The sequence below is a fragment of the Lepisosteus oculatus genome, chromosome 9 (assembly GCF_040954835.1).
Source record: "Lepisosteus oculatus isolate fLepOcu1 chromosome 9, fLepOcu1.hap2, whole genome shotgun sequence".
In the NCBI taxonomy this organism is placed as follows: Eukaryota; Metazoa; Chordata; class Actinopteri; order Semionotiformes; family Lepisosteidae; genus Lepisosteus; species Lepisosteus oculatus.
Genome location: NC_090704.1, coordinates 22,813,738 through 22,838,171, shown reverse-complemented (window position 1 = coordinate 22,838,171; position 24,434 = coordinate 22,813,738). Strand labels below are relative to the sequence as shown.

The 24,434-nt window shown below is 34.5% G+C and overlaps 1 protein-coding gene across 23 annotated transcripts in view; it reads right to left on the bottom strand.

Annotated features, from left to right (window-relative positions):
* adgrl2a (adhesion G protein-coupled receptor L2a) overlaps positions 1 to 24,434 on the bottom strand; it is a 323,813-nt gene that overhangs the window by 70,637 nt on the left and 228,742 nt on the right. For all 23 annotated transcript variants that reach the window (XM_015355714.2, XM_069194276.1, XM_069194275.1 and 20 more), the window contains one exon: positions 19,283 to 19,457. In XM_015355714.2, coding sequence (XP_015211200.2) covers positions 19,283 to 19,385 — 103 coding nt within the window. In that variant the 5' untranslated portion in view covers positions 19,386 to 19,457. The remainder of the gene's footprint in view (positions 1 to 19,282; positions 19,458 to 24,434) is intronic.

The window sequence follows — 24,434 nt, the reverse complement described above, 5'->3', positions numbered from 1 at the left end:
TGAGGAAAAAAAAACCTTTGTAGGGAAGAGGAGGAATTTGGTTTATTAGCTCTTTCCTTTGTTCATGTTAATGTTTATACTAAAACCAAGTGGATCACGCTGTAGTACTGATGATTACAGATGTTTTCCTGAAAAAATGGTTTGACAAAATACTTCTGAAGAGCTTACAGAACAAGAAATACACATTAAGATTTTACCACAATGAAACAAATCATGTTTGTTTGATTTGCTGTTTAAAACAGAATTAAAAGGCAACTGCTGGAGAGTGGTTAAAACCCTTAAACATAAAATCCTTCTGTCCATTATTCTTCTTTAGAATTCTTAGTGTTTCTAGAAAACAGAGATTTCTGTACAGGAGTACAGCAACAAGAAGGAGTGTGAAGGGGGCACAGACGCTCATGGTGCTTGTCATCCTCCGTTAATACAGCTTTGATTTGTCTTTGTTCTGACAACGGCAAACAGCTGCTTGTAAATGAGCTGCTGTCCCAAGGTTGGCTTCCATTATTCCATAGTTTTGGCTGACAAGGTCACTTGCTGTGGGGATTTGGGAGAAAAAGGAGAGTGTAGCCTATAGAATTAGATTGGAACCACAGGAAACGCAGCTTGAAACTTCTCTTTTTTTCTGTAGCACCAGCAGCGGAAGTCTGGAGAAGGAAAAGGAACCTTAAAAGTCAAGCTTCTTCCCACCGTGCTGATTCCATAATCCGGCGATATCCATTAAAAGAGCATGTTGTCTTAAGAAGTCAGGTTTTCACAGGGAAGGAAAATATGCATGCATACTTGTAGGCATAACATGTTGAAAGACTGAGGTACCAAGAGATGCTGCATTTTCTGAGCAGACTGAAATACTATCCATTTCTGGCACTTCAATAAATGACTTTAAAAGGCTGGCAAACAGAAGATTGCCCAGAGATTTGAATTTGAACACCACCAAGCTTAATAGTAAAATAATGTTCTTTCACATTTGCAGCTATTAAAGACATCCAGTTGCTTTAGCAAGCCAGAGCAATATCAAATACACACTTTCACCTAATTTTAACACAAGCCTTTCTATTAATGATAGGAAGCTGCTTGAAATGGGCACTATGTGACCTCTTTTACAAAATCTGTTTAGAAAGATAATCTGTACTTTTTTGCACTTGGTACATTTTTGACACAGAAGTTGTAATGGCATGGGACTTCAATGCACCAGAGTTCCCTGAGCATAGCCCTTTTCTGTTAAATGAGTTGAGTAAATTCATTTTATGGCTTCTGAATTATGTAAATCAAAATTACGTTCCCCATTTAAATAAAGTGTATGCTTATTTTACAGAAAGAAATAAAGAAATAGTAGTTTTTCCAGAAGCGTTTGTAACATTTTTCATTAAAATATATTCCTTTTGAAAAACAAAATGCTACTTGTTACTTAAAAATGTATTTTATTTCTCTAGTTTCAAAGAGCCCTTTTATTTTTAAGTTTTTTCTTTACATAACATGAGCAACAGAGCAAAATTATTTTTGTTTATAAACATTTTTTTAGGATAAAGATACAAAAACATTTTCACTACAACCTTGACATTGTATTTAGACTTGTGTACTTCTCCCCATTTTCACTCTCAGTAGAATCTCCTGAAGAATAAGATGATCGACAACAATGGCTGAAACAAAAGTATCAATCTGCCATTATTAAAATCCCAAATTTCAATATAAAGTGAAAGAAAACTGTCAAATCTGGTCCTGAATGATAGCCTTCAGTACATTTCTCTCCACACTGCATAATTCCCGTGCGCTCTCTGTGACTGTCAGTGGAGCACCAGGTTCAGAACCTCATTTGTATTCAGACCCACACAGTTTTCTCCCCTTCATTTACATCTTCTTCCATAGCAACAGCGGGAGGGCTATCAGTACCATCTTTGATATAGGTACATGCTTCTAAACGAGATCTTGTCTTTCAGTTCAGGACAGCCAAAGCAGGAAAACCCCCACTGTTTTTCTGTTAGCATTCTTGTGGGGCCCGTTAAACAAAAATTTTACTTGTCACAGCAAATGTTTTGATTTTATCTGCATGCCTCCCCCTACCCCATCCCTACATGAAAACACGAACACACAGAAGAATATGCAGTCACACAAAACGCTGATTATATTCTTTTTTACAGTTCCAGTACTGTTTTAAGCAACCTCTTACATAACAAAAAACAAGTTTTATTTTATATTTTTAAAACCAAGATTATTTCAAGAATGTAGGATTTATTAATTTTATGCGAATTTGGTACCGATAAAATGATGAAAAACAATCTCTAGATTGATCATTATTTTTACTAAGCCACTTGGGTTAAACCAACTCAATTAAAAAAAAAAACGTATTTCAGTGTTTTTAAAAGAGGAAATAACAAAATCTAGGATTTTTCATTTTCTGCTTAATACATCTAACTCTTTAAGTGAGAAACTGTCAATATAAAAAATCACTTATGATTTGAATTTTAATAGAAGGAACTGTGTAACTCACATAGCTAAGAAATTCACTTAAAAACTGCTTTCAACAGTCAAATGGTCTGACTTTCCAATTAGAAACATGCTAAAGAGATACAATCAAACGTGTTCATACATCATTTTGTATGTAAATCAACCTTTAAGCCTAATTAAACCCAATGTGGCACATCAAGGACATAAATCATTTTCGTCTTCATTATTGACTGAAAGTCCTTTCTAAATGTCGGTAGATAGCCTTATGAAGAACAATGTCAACTCGATTCCAATATCTGATAACCCTGGCACATGTATTTCAGAAGATCAAGACACAAGGACACCTTCAAATTAACAATTAGTGCTTTGCAGCACTGCAGAAAAATATTTATAGTTTTATCACCCTGATAATAGTTGTCAAAGGGGCTCTATATTTAGAACAAAGATTTTGTTGTACCCAAATAAAGATGAAAAAATAGAGAAACATCATGATTATGACAGAATCAGTCCATTTCTAAAAGACAACTGATACAAAATTTAGCCCTCCTTGTTCTGCTCTAAATTTAAGTGTTCATTTGAACAAAACTATATATTGCCTAAAAATACTGAAAGGGTATGAAAACAGTGACAGATATGTCAAGATTGATTTTTAAAAACTTACAGATTTTAAAACTACAGTTTTTTAACCTGTCCAGCCATTTTTCAAACAATACAATCTTCTTTTAGATTATTTTTAAGTCTAGGACAGCTGATTCATTAGCTTATTAGATTCTGACTCTACAGTTATAGCGGCCACTTCAGATACTTTCAAACATTTAGTTGATACTGTATTGTAAAAGGTTTACACCTTATATTAAAAGCACTAAACAATCAATTCTACTTTGTTAATTTTAAACAGTTCTTCTCTGTTTACTTCCTCTTATAGGGAGAGTGACCACTTACTTTTCTGGACTATGATGTGTAAATACATAAAATGTAACCATCAAATGTAGATCTTATTTGTTTTTTGTGAACAAAAAACTTTCATAAAGCTATATTCAGTTCAAAAGCAAGGCAACTGCAAATAGCTTTGTTGCTTTGGAGACAGCAATGTTCTCAAGCATTTGTCTCGCGTAACTGAACTTTATTATGCTTTGCACTGTGAGCTTACTGCAGGTAAAAATATAAATTCTATACTGGCAATGTGAAAAAGACACCATTAGCTAACAAGATCTGATAAATGCACTCAATGCAATGCACCCAGATGCAGCGGTCAAGTCTTAATTCTGCTTTTTAAGAATGCTCTTTTCTCTTGAAAGCCTGAAAACAGAGGTGGCAGTAACAAAGCTGACAATAGGAGACAAGCTTCTCGCCTCCAATGCATTACTAGAAAAGTTGTAATTAGACTAAACATTATTTTATTATTTATTAACTGAACCATGTGACCAATATTCATTTTTATGGACAAATAAAGTACAGTCTGTAGTTGTGTAATATGCATTGTTATGTTGTATATGTTGTATAATATGAGGGTAAAATTCCCTGTGGTGTCATCATATAAGGTCAATCAGCCACATTAAACTGTTCTAAAATTGCAAAATGTTGAATGAAACATTTGAATTAAAAAAAATCTCTTAAAGCAATCTCTAGCATGAATAAACTACTTTCTAGAAAACCTTTTTTTCTTAGCTAAAGACTACATAATATTTTAACCTTGATTTTGGAGAAAAAATAGTTGCTGCTTTCCATTCCTTTCCTAAGAACTGTAAACCAAAGCTTTTTATAAAGCAGCTAAGCATTCAAACCTTAAGGACAAGTGGCATTAATGACTGAGATTATTGACATTTACATTAACTGGAAGAGAAGATTGTTTTGTTTTTTGATTGAGTCTTTTATTCTGTGAAACAATTCTTTATTTCACATTATGTTTCTATTCTGTGTGCGACAATAACATTAAATCCCATCAAGTAGAAAAAAATAGTTTTGGATTATTGAAAACTGTTATTCTCTCTAAAATTTGATTCTGACAAACACAGTTTACCCAGAGTCTGATCATATTTCAGAGACAGGCATCCCAAAAGATTCCACTCTTGCTGCTCATTATGAAGTAGGCAGCAGTCCCAGTTCAGTTCAGGTATGGTCCTCAGAGCCCCTTTGTCGGCCCCTGAATGACATCACCCAGATCCCAGCTCATCAGAGCCAAATTACCCTCTTGAATGCAGGATGTACCTTCAATTTAACACACCAATTAATCACAGAGATGCACTTGCAAGGAGAGATGACATCTTTTCTGGATAATGAAGTAGAAATTAGAAGATGTCTAACTAAGAATTGTGCTGTACGAGCATAAAAGACACATACATTATGGGACTATAAAAAGAAAACTTTCATTAGAGCTTTTAAAGGAGATCATTAATTGCTAGTGACCAGGGCTCAGATGATATCCATTTTTTCTAATTACACTTCTTGGGTTACAAAAGTGTGCTGTTCTCAAATGATGGCTTTTTAAGCTAAAGGCTTACAAGTGTGAATATTTAAGGGTGTTATCTTTTATAGCAGGCAATTACACTGGACAAATATCTCAACTGGGAACTATTCTACATAGTTTATGGTATGTTTCCAACCAAACAACTGTATAATACTGGCCCTTATATTGGGCAGAGCATTTCCCAGGCTATATTATTTTCAATATGTATGAAACATCCTGTCTAGGATTGCCTTTTCATAACATAAAACCCATAGTCTACCGAAAAAAAGTTCTCAGCAGCTCCTTTATGTTATTAATCCAAGTGATGATTAAAAAAAAGGTAAAAAGAAGACTTACTTTATATTTATGCAAGAACTTGCCTTTGATATTAAGACCACAGATTTAAAATAAAAATTGCTTATGTATTTTAAAGGCTCATGTGTGGCCATTAGGATCCTTGTGCAGTGTCTTATTATTCCTTACCATTTCTAGCATCATGTTTTTTTTCTACTTTACACACCCACAATAAGTGTGAATTGTCTTCATCCAATTGACTGTTAGAGGCAGACAGTCAAGCAAGAGTTGTATCAACTGACATTGTCTTGAGATATGACCAATTACCCCGCTCTATAAAGGCAGCTTGGAAGGTCTATTTACTGTTTAACTTTAAAAGTTACTATATTTTAGCACCAAAACACAAAATGAAGTGAGTGTACTTAGATGGAAGGCAGTACATTCTAATTCAAGTGCATAAAACGAACGTAGCTAATTCCATTGAAATACTAAGGTACAGCAATGCAAAAATCCAAATTTATTGTAATGTATTTTTTTGTACATTTAAAAGTACAACACATTAGTAAACAATTTAGAAGATATGTTTACATATCTGTGGATTTATATGCCTATAAAATGCTTAACTGAAGCATATTTCAAGGATACATTTTTTAGACAATGGGGATAAAAACACAAAACCATGGTGCATTCTGTGGCAATAACCCTTATCTACAGAGGCTGCTTTTTGTCTTTTGATTGACTTAGTTGCTGACCTTGCTGTTCCATGACCCCTCTGCTTCAGAGATCTGGCACAGCCGTCAATGAAAGAAGGCAGCCTGGTTATAAAACAGATCTTGAGACCTTGGGAACAGAAGACTTCCTTTTTGCCCTCAATAAACCATTGTATGATTCATTCAATGATGGAATATTCTACATGGGTCAATGATGGTAGTTCAGGCAAACAAAAGTAGTCTTTATGCCCCATCTAAACTTCGCAAGGCACTTATTCAATTTCTTCTGCATCAGGAGCAATGCTCCCTACCTAATATGTACACATTTGTTGAATGTTATTCAGCCTTTGTTGAAAATATATCCTTCTGACCCATGCTTGGCATTTAATTCCCAGACCAACAGGGGATTCATGCTTGGTGACTCTGCTGCAATCACTGGATGCCTTATTTATTCAATTACATATAGAATAAAACTGTAAATCGCATTAGACAATACTCTGTTCATAGTAATAGGTTGTGTCACAACACTGTTGACCTGGCAATGTCATTGCCTGCTGTTAGCAGAAACTTTCAAAGTTTCACACCTCTACTTTAAACAACCTTGGATTCCCATTGACAGGACATATGCAGCTTTATTTCATACACTGCATTCAAGTAACAAGTGTTCCTAAAGTGTGTTCCCTTTAAATCGTAAAGTCATGTTCAGTACAATTATTATTATATTTCATTTTTTTGTTTGTTTGGCAACTCAATACATGTTTTCTATGCAAAAACAAATAAAGAAATGTAATTAAATAAAAGCCATACCATACACTTTCTAAAAACTCATTTCCTTTTTCACCATGCTTTTTACAGACCTTTTATATTACAACATAATGTAGAAGAGATAGAGAGTCTATACTGGATATTCCTAAAAATATTAATAACTATTATTTGAGATTATTTTATATTGAGTATTTGAAATATTACCTTACCAGAAATTAATTTTTGTAAAAGAAATCAAAGAAAAAAACACCTTCAAAATCTATTTCAAAATAAAAACAAATGTATTTGTTATATTGAAATTCATTACTGGGTATCTCCCCAAACACTAAACAGGGAAAAAAATTATTATGGGATCAAAGAGTTGAAAATAAGTAATTAACAGCAAAGTGGACTGAAAAAGATCTTAAGCTAGATTGAAAATTCAGCAGAGACTTGAACTCTACTTCCCTATGGATGAACTTTCTAAATGCATGTGAACAATAGACAAAAGGACGATCGTCAACAGGGTCTGAGATTATAAGGAACAGAAAGATGGGCCAATGAGAAATAAAAACACAAACAGAACAAACGTTTAGAGTAGTTTCTGTTCAGGTATTAATACACCAGACTCCACGAGCCAATCGAGTGAAACAAAAGATGTGATAAAAACTCCCAGTGCAAAATAAACAGAGACTATTGTGGTTCTTATCTAAGAAGATGAAAGCTGAATGGTTCTATAATTTCAGTTTTCTACAAGATGGAAGGCGTAAATGTGGGTATGCATTATACAGTTCTAAAATGTACGTAACACATCTTTCTGTGCTAATGGAATTGACAAGAAAGCAAATATATATTTTTTTAATTTTGGATAATTTCCATAAATGTGGATACTGTCTTTTGGACATTTTCTTCCTCAATAGTTTTAGTTCCTGAATAACATTAGTCCAAGTACTACAATACCTGACAGACCAACAACACTGGCTTCATGGTACCTTCTTCATCCACTGGTTTAAAGTTTGGGATATTAACCATCACTGTAATGTCACTGCCCAGACAACGCAAACATATCAAATACCAATTCAGAAACAGTGGTTCCCAAAAAGTATTCAACCTCATCATTTGAGTCTAATTCAGCTTTCATTTCATTGTTAGGCAGATTTAATACAGATACAATAACTGTTATATAAGTACAATAGCACTTATATGTACTTATATGTAATAAATAATAACTATTCAAATAAAATTTGTATTTATTCCATCAATGTACTACATAGGTTAATGTTTTTTTTTATATAAAATCCATGTTAAGCTTGTTCCACTGGTTTAAGTATCTATAGTTACACCGCACTGATAAGCCCTAATAGTGGCAGAACGTCCGTCTGCAGTTGCTTACCTTGGTTATACACATGCAAAGCAGAATGTGAAGACTGTTTGCACAAATCTGCTTTTTTAATGCTGTGAAAAGGTAAAAAAAAAATCAAATATCTTCTAATTCACGAAGTGTAACTTCTAAAACTTAATTCTCTGTAACCCTAAGGATAATTTCTTACTAGATACGAAAGCTAATTTTTCAGTGCTACTTTTTTTTATTTCAGGAGCAAAATTGTAAGGAGAGATTCAAAGTATCAATATATTCATACATCTTTAATTTTAGGGATGCAACCTTAAAATGGAAAAATTTGCCTTTTAAAAGTAATGTTTTTTTTTATCAATACAAAGAAGGTTTACTGATAAATTACATACTGAGAGGATGAAACAACAGAGAACAAAGAGGTTAATATAAAGATATTAATAAACCAAACAAGTGACTTTCAAGTCTATCTGCAGTTTAATAAATCATATGATAAATATTTTTAATTCAAACATGTTTAAAGATGTAATAATGTAAAGAGGTCAAAACACATGAAACAATTACTACACTAAAATACACCAACAGAATCACATCAATAAATGCAGACTAAACTTCACTAATAACAATAAATTAATTATTGACCATGCAGCATGACTTTTCCTGTCAATCAATGAGAGTCTGAATTAAATCTTTGTCTCAGAAACTCAGCATGCCCTCCTGTTTTCAAAGAAAATAAAAGTGTCAAAAGTATAACCCAGGTTCTAACAAACATTTCACTGTCCAACAGTGTTGCGTAATAGGCATTCCTATAACAAAAACAATAGAGCCTTACTTCTCTCCTGCAACAAAATAAAACCTGGAGCTATCCTTTTCTCCTGTTGATTCAGTGGTTCTAAAGAAAACCTAACTTAAAATTTAAAAAGGTGTTAATGTACCCAGAACAGTACATTTCATAGTAAGGTTACTACAACACAGTTCCAGGGAAACTTGACAGTGAAACTGCTCATCGTAACTTTCCACAGAGTCATTAAACCAGTTCATGACATAATATGAAGAATAAACTCACAACAGTAATAAATGATCATTTTGATCAGAAGGAAAAACTAAGACCTTCTTAACAAGTCTATAAAGAATGTATTGCATCATACAGCAGTGATATAAACATATATGAAATGTTCCTATAAAGATATTCCATTGAATGTGTCTAAATGTTTTGGGCAGAAACAAACACTTTACATTTGCATTTATATAACATTAATTTGATATACTGAAAGTAATACTGTTTGGAATATACAATCTTGGGGATCCTGGTTATTTAATAAACCAATTGAGCTTTGATGAGGTGCTTTCTGGTCACTTCTCAAGTTCTGAATATGTATGTGGTGCACACTCATATTTACATTTAAGTATTTGATAATGAGAAACTGAGACAACCTTTCATTGAGCTTTTTGTCACAGCTGTAAGTAATCAATACTGAAAAGGTCCTTAGAAGATTTATATTACTAAACCATGTTTTTAAAGGCTTTCATGCAATGATATTGATCGTCACTGCCACTCTACCGGGATATTAAGCATATACTACTTAATGATTGTTTGCTTAGAAATTATTTACTCAGGATTGTCCACAGGAGTGCCTGGGCCCCACATTCTATTCAATCTTCTGACAGATTGAGGCAAATGGAGGTCAGATGACTCACCCAAGGTCAGTCACTGAGTCAGAGGGTGAGGTAATAATGATTCGCATATATGACTGAAGATATCCTCCAGACAGTATTGTCAAGACTTTTATCAACTAGGCATTCATAGCTCAGTCTCGAAAAGTAACAGAAAAAGCACTCTTTCTAATCAGTAGAGAGAGGCCATGTTCAGTGATAATCCAGCTACAATTGTGAGGGTAAGTATGCTTAATAAAATGAAACTATACAAAATTAAGCTCTAACCAAGTCACTGAGTAAGTGTCCAAAACCAAATTTGCAAAGGTAATTACACGAAATTGTTCTTCAGTGCTAGTAAATAATACCAGGGAATGGAGAATATGTTAACTCTAATATGGAAACTGTCAAATAAAAAAACAAGAACACCTGAGGTGCTGCTTTCCCTAAACTCCATACCTATCAAATGTGAATAGTCTTATGGTTATTTCTCAGCGCAGTTAGCTTTGAGGAACATATAACTAGAAAACAAAAGTCTGACCTATTCAAAACCCAGAGAAAGAAAAAACAGAATTAACACATTAGACCAGATTCAACATCATGTGGAATCTTTTTTGAATATAAAGAAATATATCCTAGTAAAAATACAGCTTTGTTTAGTCCCATTTGAACTGAATCATTAAATGTACTCTATTCCTTTCAAAAGTCATAAGACAGGTTAACCATAATTGCAAAGAATTAATAAATCGGGCATAATCTTTTCTATAGTAAGATAAGTAAACTGATGTTCCCACTTCCTGTCTGGAAAAGAAGCACTGCCTGTACTCTGATTATAAAGTATAATTACTTTAGATATTCAAATTTGTTTTTTACTTCAGACATAAAAGTTAAAGCTGCTTTAAAAGAACACAAAGCCCTTAAACCACTAATTAAGGGCATTCACTATTTTTGTTTATTTTACCCCAATTGTGGCCTTTTTTTTACCATTATACTTATATACCATTAATACTGTTTACCATTATACAATGATTGTATTCACTTGATGATTATTTTTTTGTGAGTGGAAAAACATGGTTTTAAATATCATGATATGTACCAATATATCAGTCATAAGTATTTCACATATATGAGTTTTTTAAAATTCGATATAGAAGATTGTCACAACTATGTGCTGCATAGTTGTGCAGTGGTTAGCATGCTGCCGTGCAAGACTGGAGCCCTGGGTTCAATTCTGCACCTGGGGTGCTATGTGCATGGAGTTTGCATGTTCTCCATGTTCCACATAGGTTAACTTTTGGTACTCCAGTTTCCTCCTACAGTCTAAAATCCTATTGGTAGGTTGATTTGACTCCAGAGAAATGTTGCCTTAGTGTGAGCGTGTGCCTGGTTGTGTCTGTGTCCGTGTGTGCCCTATGTTCCCATTCCTTGCTGGCACAGGCTCCAGCTCCCCTGTGACCTGTATTGGATAAAGTAGTTAGAAAATGGATGGATGGATTATTTCACTGTATTCAGTTTAGGTTTAACAGTTCTTTTTCTGTTGGGCCAAGTTTTTCAAGTAAAACAAATAAAGGAAATGTTACATGAACACATACATTAGGTTAAATTATAACCATAAAAATGTTTTTACTTCTAACAGCTTTTAACAGGCTAAAGATACAACTGAATGTCTTTATCACGTAAGCGATTTTTCAACATGTTTTTCTTTTCTCAAATGATAACGGATTTCACAAAAGCTAAGAAATTTGCGTAACAATTTGCACAAGAAGAAGCATTATCCGTTTAGCTTATGAGCAACAGTGCAGCAAATTCTTTTGCTTTCAACAGACATACTGATGCTGAAGATAGATGTCATTCTGTGAACCATGAGCAGTTCATGTTAGCTTACTTAACAAAACCTTTCTGTTCTCTGTTATTCTGAAGCTTTTTTTTAATTCACGATGAACAAGGATTTGTGCAAGAAGATAGTAGTGGATGATTATTTCAATTTCTTGTTTCATTCTTGACATTATCTATGATATGTAATTTGTATTTCAGATTTTATATTAACAAATAGTCCAACATAATATAAACGCTTTGAATTGCTGTCTCCTAATTCAGAAAAGGTGGCAGATGCAAAACAGAGCTTTGATTTTCAGTGTACACATCTATAACCACCTTGTCTGAATGGACAATTAGAATGCTAGGCATGAAGACTAAAAAGCAAATTCTTTTGCTGTGCTTTATTAAGAATTAAGGAATAGTTTTAAAGGTGTGTGACTCACAAAAAGCATGACAACAAATCAGAACAAAAGCAGCTGCTTTCTCCTGGAAGTTCAAAAACATTTCTCATAAAGAAACCAGGCAAGCAATTTATTGGTATTTGAAAGGTAAGTATGATTGCCTAATGCAAGAATTCTGAGCAGGGGTCTATAAATATACGAATAACACAAACACAAATTTCAACATATTCTTACACCAATCCACTGCTAAACAAAAAATACTCCTTCTGTGTATGATTCAGCACACAATTAATTCTGTAAATATAAAATAGTCATACATTTATGCTGATACCAATTATCAAATTTTATCCATCATAATAATAATTGAAAGGGAATAATGTTAAGAGAAATGACCTTTTTGTTCTGTGAGGTAAGTGGTCGATTTCCCCTGACCAGATGTGATTCCCTTATTTACTCAAGTGCACGGTGGTTTTGGGTCAAACCTGCCTTCTCTGTTCTCAAGAGAAGAAAGAAATAGTGTACAAGCCTAGACAAAGCACAAAAAATTAATTCTGCGGCTTTTATGAAATACAGTACTATTTACATTTTATTTGTAATACTAAGCTTACAATACAATGGTAGAAACAATTTTAGCTAAGGAACTTCATTCAGTCTATAAAATACTTTAATCTCCATTTACCAAAACCTCGCCATTATTCCACAAGCATTATTCCTTCGCTCCTTGCACACAGACACTGAAACCTCTTTCCAGTTTTAATCTTGATGAGTATGCTGTTCTTTAGCAAACACTGAAACAGGCGAAACCCAAAATGCTTCTCTCCTCACTTTATACGTTTGCACCTGAAATGGACATCTGATATTATTAAATACTTCACCATAAAAACGTTGAGTAGCTCAACTAAGTCCTAAAAAACTAAAAAACTGAGTTTGAAAGTGAAACATTTACCCGAAAAAAAATCACACATAGAACAAAAGCAGACAGCAATATGGTATCTTAATCTTCAGACAGAGTGAAGACAGATTTAGATACGCAAGAACAGTTTAAGTTTCATGTATTCCAATATTTATGATTTAATGCTAAACATTTCTTGGATGAACAGATTGGATGTAACCAGCATTTATTTCCCTTTCATTCAACTAAATAGCCCATTGTCTCAATGTGGTTATGGACACACAAATCATAAAAAAGAAAATTCTATGTTCAACGGGTTATTTTTACTTATGCTTACTCTACAAAAGGTAGATAAGTGATATCACTGCATTTTTTTCTTCCTGTTCAGAGGTACTGCAATCTGTTATCTCTGTTATCTGACTTTGCTGTGCTGATAACTCATGATAGTCTTGTTAGAGACCCAGATAATTGAAAAAGAGTAAGAACAAAACCAGACAAAGCATAAAAAGAAAGGGTACAAGATCGATACGATATTGGAGCCAGACTGCATCTGTGTACAATTTCTATGCAACAAGCTTTAATTTTCCATTGGTGAGTGCAGTACATGAAACCCTTCCTTTTCCCTGATTTTTCTACACATAAAATGTATCCTGAGCCATTGAACAATATGTTATGTTGTTCCATATGACAACTAAAGTGCATAGAAGAGAAAAATGGTTAACTATAATGCCCGTGAAGCTGAAAGAGGATGCACCACGACTGTCAAGAAATCTTGTTCCTCAACCTGATAAATATTATAATTAATTCCTTGCATTCGTGTAATAGTTTTTATCCCAAATTTCTGTAAAGAAATTAAAAAATAATACATTTAAAAATAGAATACTTCTGACTTTTTACTGCCCTGCTCTTCTTTATAAACTGGGATATAATCTAAGTGAAGTCAGAGGGAAATGCCTTTATCAACTTGTATATAATGCTAAGAAAAAAGTAAATAAACTGATTGACCATACAGAATCCCTGTAGCGTTGCCTAAATTCAAATCCCAAATCTGGACTAAAATTCTATTTTGAAAACAGAAGTGCCTGAGACTAAAAGCATCTCTACTTAAAGGCATCTGTAATTTTGCTTTTAAGATGAACTCCCATTCTGTTTGTGCAAAGAAGGCTTCAGAAGGATGCAAAAACTTGATTTGGATAAACTGCTTTTCAAACATCGCAGTAGTCACAATTCTTGCATAACAAATACAAGAATTGGGACAGCTGTGATGGGTTTTTAATCTGCCTAAATCCCTCCTTCCCTTTTCAGTTCCTAATGAGGATGAATAGCTCTCAGCAGGGTGGGGACAAGAGCTGCAGACACACCTTGCCACTGAATGTTCCCAGGCTATTGTCACCTTATCTCCCCATCTTTGTGACTGACAGCTGATGAGAGACAGCAAAGTCTGTGTTCCTCCCCTACACCTCCCCTGTAAAGCTGTGCTCCACGGGGCGTCAGATTCCAAAGTCTATCCATGAATACCAGCAGGACATCAGAAGTTGAGGGGGAGCGGAAATTTGATACCAACAGAAGCCGTTTTCTTGACATAATGAAACAAAAGTTCTTGCCTTTCCTTATTTATTAAATTAACTATTGAAAAGCCTGCAGAAAAAAAAGTGTTCGTTTTTTTCCTGTTCTCCAATATCTGTTCTGCAAACAACATGAAAGTCCTCTCAGATGTAATGTAAATGCTTATGTGTGTAAACACAAAAGGTTTAAAATTAGCATGGCAAATGTACAAAACACGTAAATCCTATTGTTTGAGCCTTTTGTCATAATGTTATGAACATCTGCCTTTGTATTAAAGAAATGTAGTATTTCCATAGGCATGTGTATACAGTTTTAAACTGTTCCTACAGTCAAACCCACTTTTAACAACAAAACACAAAAAGTTGTTCAGAAGGTCTTTAAGGTCTAGCTCTCCCTCTGGCATCACAAGTACTCAACTGGCCCTAGAAAGTCACAGTACACTGAATGTTTAGGGGCTTGCATGCAGGACAGGCTAAGTCTAAAACAGGCTTGCCCTCGCGTGCTTCAGCTTTCAAAGGAATAGGAATCCCATTCATAAAGTGACTGCCTATTTCTGGTGTAACTGAAACCTGGTCTTTGTATACCTGAAGGAAACAATTTAGAAGTAAACCTTTTGACCTCTGTTTTAAGAGTTGGTTTGTCAGCAAAGTTTAAACTTTTCAAGACTCGAAGCTTAAGAAAAAGCCAAACTCATAAAATAAACTAGTTTCTTGAATAATAAAACTAGGTACATCTGTCACTCCTCTATCTTGTGAAAGCACTTTTCAAGTGGTAAAAGTCAGTTTTGATAGATACAATCCACAAGAGAATGTAGGCTGGGAGGTCAGAAAAAGAAAGGCATTCAAGATATACAGAAAACTGTTACAGAAAAGCTATGAAAACACAACCTCGCCAACCTTATCTTTGACACGAAGCCCTGAAGACTCTAATACTGTCCCCTCTGCTTTTTCGTAAAAGGTCTTTCAACACAGTTTGTAGTGAACCTGGTGGGGGATTGTTATTTCGTTGGCAATGCTGACAGATTTCTTCCATGGACCATCACATATTTCAACATCCAAAAATAAGTTGTAAAAGTCAGGGTAAGCTCTAATCCATATATTATTCTTTATATTAAAAAGAAATCTCCATCAAACAATCTGGCCAAATACATACACATAAGAAAACATAATAAACTACGATTTTTATAGAAAATTGTTGATTACGGTTTTGCAAACTCTGTCTAATGAAAAATGATTCTTCAGGCAGAATGACAATGACCTCAGCCACAGAAAAATAGAAATGGAAAATATATAATGCCAGGACAATGCTGCATGTATTTTAAATACATGTTTACATAAACATGTTTAAATAATTGTATACCTTCAATTACATACTTGTTCTAACACCCACAGCAAGTATTTGCATTTTACAACCAAGCCCAAAAAAATAGTTAATTGTGTTTGGTTTACTAACTTACTAAAGTTATAGTCATGCAAAGAAGAAGGCAAAACTATACCTTTGTTGCTTCTGTATTAAATAAGCAGTCATCTTATGAAAAGTACAGGCATTTCTGCTATAACTTGATAGTGTTCCTGGAAAACACTGCATTATAGAAAATTTGATTATAGAAACCATTGGTTCAATGCGAATTATGAAGTTAGGGGACAGAATCTGGAATCATAATAACAAAGGTATTTTTTCTATAGTAATTGGTCACACTATTAGTTTGAAAGCATTACTTCTGCATAATGTGTTTTTGTGATTATTTAAGACAGAAAACAGTAGAAAAATAGATAAATAAGGCATAATACGTGTCCAGGGTTAAATCGTCAAATGATGACAAGTTCTGCAGTGGAGGAGGGCGAAAATACATTTTTTCATAAGAAACTTTCTTAGCAATACATTCTACTAAGCCCAATAGCACAAATTATATCACATGGTTTTTCATTTCTCATTATTTCATTTTATTATATTATTTTATAACATCAAGATTCTGTTCCAGAGTAATTGTACTTGTACTACACAGACTAGCAGATAGCTTCTGCCCTTGCCACTCATTGTAACAGTTATATTTCTATCAATCTTTCCAAAGAATGATACAGATTTTTAATTTAGGTGCATATTCAGATTAGACGAAGACTGATGTAAATATGTCAGAGAATACACCAGCATTCCCAAGCATGTGTGGCTATGCTGAAGCTGCCATGCAACTGCTTTTACTGAACTCGTCCTGCTATATAGTACTTGAGTCGCATTATAACCACCATGCACCCACGTTATAGATATAGCGTTCCCTAATAAATCAATTGTGTTATAGCCAATTTTTGCTATGGAAACGTGCGTTATAACAGAAATACCTGTACTTAACTTTGCATGATAACCCACATTCACGTGTTATGGATAAGCATCCCCTTATAGAGCAATTGTGTTATAGCCAATTTGCATCATGTTACAGAAGAAATGTCTATGATCTAGCTAAAAATGTAACTATTTAAAAATGCATCATTCTACTGGACTGTTACATCAAATATCCTGTATGTTGAATTTCAGCTTTTTTATTTTTTAAGACAACATACCTCATCATGGTTTACTTCTTCAAAAGTCCATATATGAATTACAAAAAGACAACAAGAGGACATATTATTTTATATCAATAAGACCTTTGAAATGTTTATGCTTCCTATTATTTGAGTTCTCAAAAAAGTGGGAAAAAAACACTGTTTTATCTAAATCTGCCGTCTAAAAATTACACACATCCTATATTTATCCTCCTGACCACGGAGCAAAAGAGAGAATAGCTGGAATTTGAAGTTGGTAAGCAAGTGGGAAGAAAAGGCCTGAAGCAATCCAATTTCTTTCGGCATCTCAAGTCAAGCTTCAAACAAAAGCTACACTCGCAGCCTTTTAAAAGGTGCCAGTAACCTTTTTTTAATTCAATTTAAAAAATGCATTAAAAACTTATTACAAACAGGATGCTGTTAAATGAGGCATGTTTATTTTCAGATATTATTTTAATGTACTGGTGTCGTGATTAGATGTCTGGTTCAGTGAGTTGAAAGACGGGACACGGATGTAGGAAAATGTACAGGAAAGCTTTTTTAATGCTTTGCAATGACAAGTGACCATTTTATATTTTCTTCAGTAAACACCGCTATTCACTGTATCAAACTGCTTTTTATTGAGTTACAAATTAAATATAGAGGGTCATACAGAAGGTTATGTATTGTAGCAAAGTGAAAGGCATACACTATGCTATGTGAAGGCAGTAACAATGTACACAGAAACCTTAGCTCTTATATTTGGTGAAGATATGTAGGTTAATTGACAATACTGTAGTTACACCTCCAAAATCATTTTAGTGCTCTACCATTACCTACACAGAACTGTGATTTGCAGCTTGAAATAATATTTTGTGAAGCCATTTATAAATAAGCATTATAAAAACAAAATACTTTGCTGATCAAGGAAATATTTTCTCCAGTACAATAAGTCTAATTCACAGCAGAAACCATCTCGTATGGATGTAGCCCATGCAATTTAGCAGATTCCACATCACCCCCACTCTATCATCATTATTTTGTACTTACTGAAAAGAGAAAAAAGGGGGCTGAGAAAACAGTCAGAGGACTGTGCAACACTAGAATGGTTCTATGCTGTCAACACAGCCACAAGATACCTACCTGGGTGTTTGATTATTGCTTTTCATAGGACATGCATCATGAAAAAGATATGCAGTCAAATAATAAAGATTTCTATACAGATTACTTCTCCAACCTACGTAAGCTTTTCAAAGAGATCCACTCTGAATATTTCCTTTTTCAATAATAAATTGTGATTTTTTATATATCTGCTTATGCCTTATACTTCTCTGTGCTTGGAACACAATTATTTCAGTCTGTAACCTTATAAAATCTTAATTGCTTTTTTCCTAGAACTCTGGTATTATCTTTATAGCCACCACTGTTTTCAAAATGGTGGAATTTTCACTAACATTATTCATAACACCTGACAGAGTAAGTTCAATTTTCTTTATCCCTTCACCACAGCCGAAAACAATATACAAATAACCAAGAGAGCCTGTTATCATTTGGGAGAAGGCAACATACCCTGTGATTAAACCTTAAGTCTGTAATATTGCCAGAAAGAAAGACTGATAAAGAGGTGAGGTACAATATTACTGTCATTATCCACACTTACAAACATCCACGGATTTTGTAAGGAGTATATTGGTACCACATCCAACTGCATGTTATGTCTGTGTTGATAATTACAAGACACATTTATCCATGAAACATAACCAGTTTATAATTTAGAAAAAAAAAGTTTTGAAACCTGGAATTACCAAGTGTTTTATCAAGTTTTAGTTTTGATTTCACTGCTAAACGTAAAAAAAAAGATTTCTATCTAAGGCCACCAAGGACAATAAAGGTACACAAGCATAAAATCTCTAACGAATCACTATTTATCATCTAATGAAACCACACAAGATTATCTCTGTCCTTAGAGGCAACAAGTCTTCAATCCTACACCCTCTTCTGTAATGAATACAAGAGTGTAAAGGCGGTTTGGGCAAAACTAAAATCCCTGTGAGAAAGAAACCCCCAAGGAAATACTCTTGTTTATCGCTTTCTAGTATACAGAAGATATACTTTCTATGTGGATTCAAAAGTATTATTTCTTTTTTATCAACACTGACATACAATTGGGATTAGTTGTTTTATTCAAACCCTTAAAAAAGTTTGAATAATAAAAACATAAAAAGTGTTATTGGAACACCTTGAAGCCACTACAAAATATAATTATTTGAAAAAGGGCATTAAATATTTTTTTATATTATAATTAAAATATTTTAAAAACTACTTTGCGAGTAGCAAATTCTCTTCAACTCGCATTCAGAGCTAATTGTAAAAAAGAATAACAAGAGGGAAATCTGAAATGATGACAATAAAAAACTGAATAATGGCAGTAATAATAATTAATACTTACCTTCTGAACATTGCAGATGAACCACTGCAAAAACCAGCCACCAGAATGTAGGTCGTTTCCAAACAGAACATGCCATTGCGTTTCCCTTGGATGGTTTCCACATGCTTGGGAATGATTGTAGTTATAAAAGTCCAGCTTTGCCGATTTTATTAAACTTCATCATTGAGCTCCTTGCCTGAAAAGCAATCAACAATTCAGGTCATTCATAATACAGAAATTGTAGAAATAAGTTTATACAATTTCTACCTTATTTAGTCCAAATGATTGAGAACTGAATACGATTTCAGTTAAAGACGGGATTATTTACTATTGATGCATAATGTTCCTGATTTTTAGAAATGCACGAAAGAAAACGTCCCGGTTGGTAAGCTGCAAAAATGCCTGAAGACCCTTCAAATCTGCAGCAAAGCCAGAGGAATGGTAATCCTTAAGAAGGGAAATCCCTTAATGGAAGCAAAGTGCTTGCCAGCCATGAGGGAGTCACATACTGGTACACACCTCCTAATGTTGAAAGACCTGCCCCCCAAACCATAAAACAGACAGCAGCACTCACAAAGACATCACACAAACAAACAAGCAAATGACTGAGCAGCAGAAACCGCAAGACTGCCCACCCACTTTCAGAACCTAGAAATGTTCTCTTTTGCTAATAAATTATTTTCCACTCCAACATTTATTCATAAGCTTTTCTTCATTTCGGTCTCATCAGAGAAAGAAAAGAACACAGAACTAAATACAAAAACGGACATGGAAACTACGAGTGAAACCTGATGCCTACCTGTGTGCTAAGGCACATGTTTCTTTGTCTAAACTGTCCTGATTTTCTGTTTACTCTGTCTGCACCCACACTTTCCTCATTTGAGTGATTAAAACAATCACATACACATGGGAAAAACGTGCAACTCAGGCAACAGCTCACACAGGACACCATTAAGTACACTTCCTATTTTCTGTTTTCTTTTTAATACAAGCACACGGAATACATCGGACACGTGGAATTTTTTTAAAATAAGAAGTACTGTCAAACTCAACTTAGTGATGTACATCTGTTCTCAAAATTTTTAATATCTGTCAAACACTAAAAAACTATGTCACAAATGACTCATTTCTTCAGTCTAACTATTCACCCTACTGTCTGTTTTTTTGCTTCCCCTGTATGCTTCAGTGACTTAAGAAAGACTAAACTATTTTTTCCCCAACCAGCACTGCATAAAACACAATAATTTGGGACTTTGAAGTAGCACGACGGCTTATCCCACATTTTCAATACATGTTTCTGCTTGTGTTCTGAAGTGCCCCTCTTCTAAAGTCTCCTGATTATTTTATAATGAACATAATTTGAGAACAAGTGCACTTCTCTGATTGTTGTCGAAGATTGAATACAGGAAGATATTTCTAGCTAAACAACAGCCGCTGTCAGACTCATCATTCACCCAATACAAGGAGGCTGTATATAAGCTGACAAAACTGCAGTTAAGCTGGCTGTTATAAACTAAATTGAAATGGAATAATGTCTCACCTGAGACTTCTCATTTTAGAAGTATTTAAAAACAAAGGTTAACAACTGTACAGTAAAATGGGAATAGGGATTGACCAAAGGCAATTCTTATAATATGGAGTAATTTGTTTCTTGCCAGCTTGCACTTTGTGAACTGATTATGCTTCATTGCGAAAAGGCATGAGGCACAGAGACGTAATTTATACTAAGACTGCAAACTCATTTCTCCAAAAAACTTCCTATCATGTTTCTACGTTCCCAAACATCCCAAAAAAGACTATGAACCACAAAAAGTAAGTTTCAAGGATTGGTAAATCCTTAAGGGATTTGCCTGTATTTAGATACTGACACCATCTGTGCAGTTTTAACAATTTGATTTTTTCAAGAAGTTTATCTATAAGACTTCCACAATGTCTGAATACATACGTTATAAGCTGTGATGTTCTCTATTATTTAAAGTCTCTAAAACAAAAGCCATAACCAACAGTTTTCAATATATTTCTTATACATACAGGTCCTTAAAGTCAGTATGGAAAAACAAATCAGGTTAAAAAACGTTATTAATAAATATAGACAGAAATAAAAAACAGAAAAGTTAGCATGCTGACGGGGTGAGATTTTTATTTTTCCTTTCCCCAGTTTTTAAACTTCCCTTCCTCCTCTGGTCTTCTCAGATCCTCGAAACCTTAAGGGTCAATTACTCCTGGTTACATTAGTCTTTGGTTTCATTTCAATCAGTACTGCAGTACTAATTTAGCCTCCACCCCCCACCGCCTCACCCACAAACTCCAAAGACTCAGGCAAAATACCTACAGCAACAACGCAGACTGCTGTGCCTGGGAAACTATTGGTTCCTCTCTAAAAAAAATCCCGGTTCATAAAGATGGGTGTTCTGTAAATCAATGATAACAGTTATAAGCTGTAATATCTTTGTATCATGCTGAGAATGTTTAACATGCTGATCGTTTCAGACACCAAAGGCGAAGACTTAGGCAGTCTGCCTGACTCTGCCATTCTCCTCATTAAACATTGTAAGGTCTCCCTTCTCAGTTGGATACTTTTTTTTTTCTCAGCTGGCACAGGAACAACTGATGATCATCTAAACTGTTCTCTTTAATGGATTCTGACTAGATTTGATCAGACTTAAAATAAGGGTTTTAGCCGATTAAAAACAGGCAGAAGAAAGAAGCTTTCAACATTGCCGACAGATGCATCATAATTTTGGCATCTGTTTATGTACTTTCTGCATTAATGCTCCATGAAATGTTATTAAAGAACATTTTTAATTTAAAGGGACATTAAGTTATTTTTAATCACAGATATTCTTGAAGGTCTACAGACAGCAATGCTGCATGTGAAGTGAAATACCACCAGCACCTGAGATCTCAGAATGTCTAGCAAGCTTTGCAAAACATCAACAGTCATAGCATTGTTTTCTTGGAATAGGATACGGGTGCTGACAGATGCTCAAGACCCATAAAAGCTAGGAGCTAGGAAGCCATGAAAATTTCGGACTCTAAAGGGTTAAGACATATGCATACGTGATTCTTATTCTTTTTTGCGGACACAGCAGGAGAATCAGCAGACTGAATTTATCATGAAATCTGGGGAACCCACTCACAAAATCAAAACCTGCAGTATGTTTGTGTTCACGCCACATTCCTAACAATAAAAGTCAGGGTACAGTTAAATCATTTCTAGATGGAAGTCTGCAAAATTCTTTAAAGTGCTGGAGGGAAAAACAATTTCAACTCCTTTTAACAGCTGTGCTGATTCTTACAAATACATTCCATCTTATACTGAGAGAAGAAACCAGCTATATATAATGCATTGACTAGATTAAACTGCAGTTGCACAAATGACTCAAAAAACAGAAGTTTAAATGTTTCCAATCTTTAAAGGAATAAATACATCTTTTTGATGATAAAGATTACATTTAAGTAAAGTGAACAACTAAAAGACTTTTGTCTGAGGCCTCCTGAAACAAATCATTTTTATATCATTTAAAGTTTGTGGACATCAAAACTTCCCTTTCTTATATGTAATATGTATATTTGCAAGCCACCTGCCTCCAAACTGCTGAAAGATGCAAACATTAAGACACCGATCAAGAAAAAGAAAATTTTACCATTAGAACCTTGCAGAACAAGAGTACAAGGACATTTCAAAAGCATATTGAACAAATATGATTCTTTTCACAAACCTTGTGTTTGTGTCTCTTAGGCTGGTGAGAAAACAGAAAAAGAATGGAAGAGGAGCTGATGATCCTGTTGAGGAAGGGCTGAATGAATAGGAAAAAGACAACATTAAAGGAGTGAATAGGGGAGGGGTGAGAAGGTGTGTGTGTATGGAGGGGAGGGGGGGGTCTATAGAAGTCTGACAGCCAAAGAGCCTTGCTTGACCTCTGAATTAGCCCCAGAGCTTTTAACAGGCTAAAAGAAAGAGCTGGAATTTGAACTCACAAAGAGCATGGTAGAGATAAAAGGAAAAGACAATAACACAAATATCTAAATAAATAACAAAACAATCCAGAAAACAATAGAAGTGCCAATTCCTAAAAAAACAAAATCAAAGACGCTAGACAACATTGAATTTCTGACAGTATTCTGAAGGATGTAGATGGTTTTTGACTCGCATATACCAATAACTGACGGGATATCCATCTGATCGAAAAGGAAAGCACCTCTCGTTTCTAATACTCTCAATGCAGCTTTCACTGGGTATACCGTCACTCCAATTTCAAACCTTCGGGGCCCCTGCCTCTGCAATCCAGATAAACTGCACACAGTAATGACAACCTTGACAAGGCCTTCAGAAGATCCATTTTCCTTCAGGATGTTATGTCATTTCCCTGGCTTTTTCGTGGGACTACAACGTGCAAGCAGCGAAGAGAGAATTCATCTTCAGTTTGGGATAGACGAACAGCAGCCACTGCGATCAGATGTTCTCATTCCAGGGGGACAGATATGGCAGAGAACTGCCTGCAGCTGATTTACTGCATTTTTACCACTGACATGTTTCTTGACCTTTCCTCGCTTGGCAAAGGCAAAAGAAACAACAGTGAGCACAGCAGTAACAGTGAAGGCGAAGTCTGACACTTGCAGCTGACAAAAGTGGTCCAGTTTTGGTCTTGAACGGAATGCACAACCCATGCCAGAGGTCATAGACTTACAGAGTTGAAACACATTGTCATCTTAGCAATTACAATTTTAGGGAAAAATCTATGCATCACTAAGAAGCCATATCCTGGTGGTTATTTTTACCAAAAAGGAAATCATTTTAAAATGAAAAATGCTACTTACTAAATGTGTGTGCCTTCATGATGTTAATGCCACTTCTAAAAATAAAATGTTGATTTGTATATGCTCACCTCCTCCATAACCTCAACCGTTTTATGGCAAAAATAAATCAGCTTTGTCTAAATTAGAAGGAATATGGAGTTCTACACAATGCAGAGATGAGAGAATATGGAATAAGAATTTAAAATTAGAATATCAATATACATGTACATATGTCAATAAACTCCCCTACTCTACTGAGAGGGTTTTTCCCAATAGAAATGAAAAAGACAGCATTCTATACGATTTCCTTAGGTATCTGTTTAAAGCAAAGAAAAGCCAAAGTGTTTGGACTTACAAGTCGTTAAAATATATT